General features: G+C 37.9%; 1 protein-coding gene across 1 annotated transcript; it reads right to left on the bottom strand.

Annotated features, from left to right (window-relative positions):
• Positions 1-310: 310 nt before the first annotated feature.
• On the bottom strand, positions 311-1,361 carry LOC115981092 (receptor-like protein kinase FERONIA). Its single transcript, XM_031103279.1, has one exon. It carries the CDS (start codon positions 1,289-1,291, stop codon positions 311-313), a length of 981 nt encoding a protein of 326 aa, XP_030959139.1. The 5' UTR covers positions 1,292-1,361.
• Positions 1,362-2,135: the final 774 nt, after the last annotated feature.

Raw genomic sequence — 2,135 nt, 5'->3', positions numbered from 1 at the left:
ACTATTGAGCTAGCTGTGGAGGCACCATATGTAGTCTGGCAAGATGGCTATCTGGGTTGCTCAATTTGAACACTTCCACACCGTTTAAAATGGCATCGATCAAAGTTCCCTCTGATGTTCTAGGTTGTAGATCAATGGAAAGCTGACGCGTGTCCTCACCCTTGTTTTGGATCATTACTACGTAGTCCTTGTAGTAAGGCGTATCGTTACTGCCAGTCCACAATATTACATCGGCCCTATCTTCAGCTAGCTGATAATCTATATAGATGGTGAATTCCCTATCGCCAGTGGCGGTTATATTGGACTCTAATTAGCAGAAATGGAGCCTCACCAGATATTTGAAACCCGTATCAACACGTAATCCCCATGTCAAATTAGACTGCATGTTCTTGGTCATATTCGGACCCATTGTTATTGCAGACTGATAGATAGGATCAGGTGCAGTGTAGTTTGGTATTTTTGAGTATTTGGGATTCAAAGATGGATCACGAGGGATTGTACCGCCACTCCACAAATATTTTTTTATGGCCTCAGACCATTCTCTAAACATGCCAGTGTCTTCCTTTGGTTGTATCAAGCTCCCGCCCACGTTTAATCGATAAACCATCTCTAGTGCCATGCTGTAGTTTATGTAGAATCGAGGAGCTTGGGCGACGTATTCGGGGACCCATTCATATTTGATGAAACCTTTTTGGCTATAATACAGGTCTATGGGCATGGAGACTATCTCAATTCCATTAATGAAAGCATAGTAATCACTAGAAAAGGGGATGAACGTTAACTTCAATATCTGATTCTCTTCAACATTGATGCAGAACTCCTTGAAAAAACTCTTGCTTTCCGTTGAATCAGAAGTACTAAAGTTTCCAAGTAAGGTGAACGAACCTGCTTTGACAGTGAAAAAGTCCTTAGACTTTTCATAACCTGAGTAAGAAGCCGAGTGAAAGTACAACCGAACAAATTTGGGTCCAGCAGCGACCGGAAACGCGTATGTGAACTGGAAATGTGATAGACGGGCTGTCGTGTAGGGGACAGTCCCAACGGAGCTGTGGCTTTGGGCGTCAGAGAAAATAGATTTGTTGTTTTGTTCTGTGGGACCGTACTTGGAACCTATCTCTCCGGTCCAGTTACGCCCATCGGGAGGATTTGAGTTTCCAGAAGTGCCACAGTTGAGAGCTATATGATCAACAGCTTTGTAAGGGGGTGTCGAAGTAGCGACTGTGAAATGACAAAAAATGAAACCTGGGCAGAAGATGAAGAATATAGGTGTCAGCAGCGAGTGGTTCTTCATGGGAGCAACCGAGCAAGAGTTTATTGACTGTAACAAATTGATGGAAAATTAGAGCGAAGGTAGTATTGATTGTTTGAGTTTATTGACTGTAACAAATTGATAGAAAATTAGAGCGAAGGTAGTATTGATTGTTTGAGTTTATTGACTGTAACAAATTGATAGAAAATTAGAGAGAAGGTAGTATTGATTGTTTGATCATGTTGTCTACACAAATAATTGTAGGTTTGTAGGGAGTTGTAAATGCTGTATCAATATGCGCGGGTGGTGGTTGGGACTACTGGGTTGCTTGTGGTATTCACGAGAATAACAATACCATAGATATCATTGAGTGAAGTTGCAAGAGGGAGAATTTATGGTGGCTTTTCGCCTCGGTCATGCTGAGAAAGTTTCTACTTTTTCAAGGGGTTTCCGCGAATCTGGGGTATTTAGAATATTTTAGAGTGGCGAAATTTTGATAAACTTAAAAAAAAAAAAATGCAAATTAACCAAAAATCATGTGGGCTTATACCTATTATACTATTATAAAAAGTAATAATTGAAAGTAAAAAATTTTCTAATTTTTTTCATGCTGAAAAATGTTATATTCACGAAATTTTTATAATAAATATTATCATAAACATAATATTCAATAGTTAATTATTTATTGATAAAATAAAATTTAATTATTAAAAATGAAAAGTCGAAGGATGAAATTGATACTCACTCAAAGTCCATTCACAGTGATATTTGTAAAAATTTTATATATATATAAAAAATTAAATTATAAGAAAGAATAAAAAAGTAAGCAATCAAATTACAAGAATGGTGTAGATTTTTTGTTAGAAGGGGGCCCGCGGGCCAGTAA

The sequence above is a fragment of the Quercus lobata genome, chromosome 3, assembly GCF_001633185.2.
Source record: "Quercus lobata isolate SW786 chromosome 3, ValleyOak3.0 Primary Assembly, whole genome shotgun sequence".
Taxonomy (NCBI): Eukaryota; Viridiplantae; Streptophyta; class Magnoliopsida; order Fagales; family Fagaceae; genus Quercus; species Quercus lobata.
This window is presented reverse-complemented; position numbering and strand designations above follow the sequence as displayed.

Coding starts and splice junctions, on each gene's coding strand:
- LOC115981092 (XM_031103279.1), bottom strand. CDS start 1,291: ATGAAGAACCACTCGCTGCTGACACCTATATTCTTCATCTTCTGCCCA.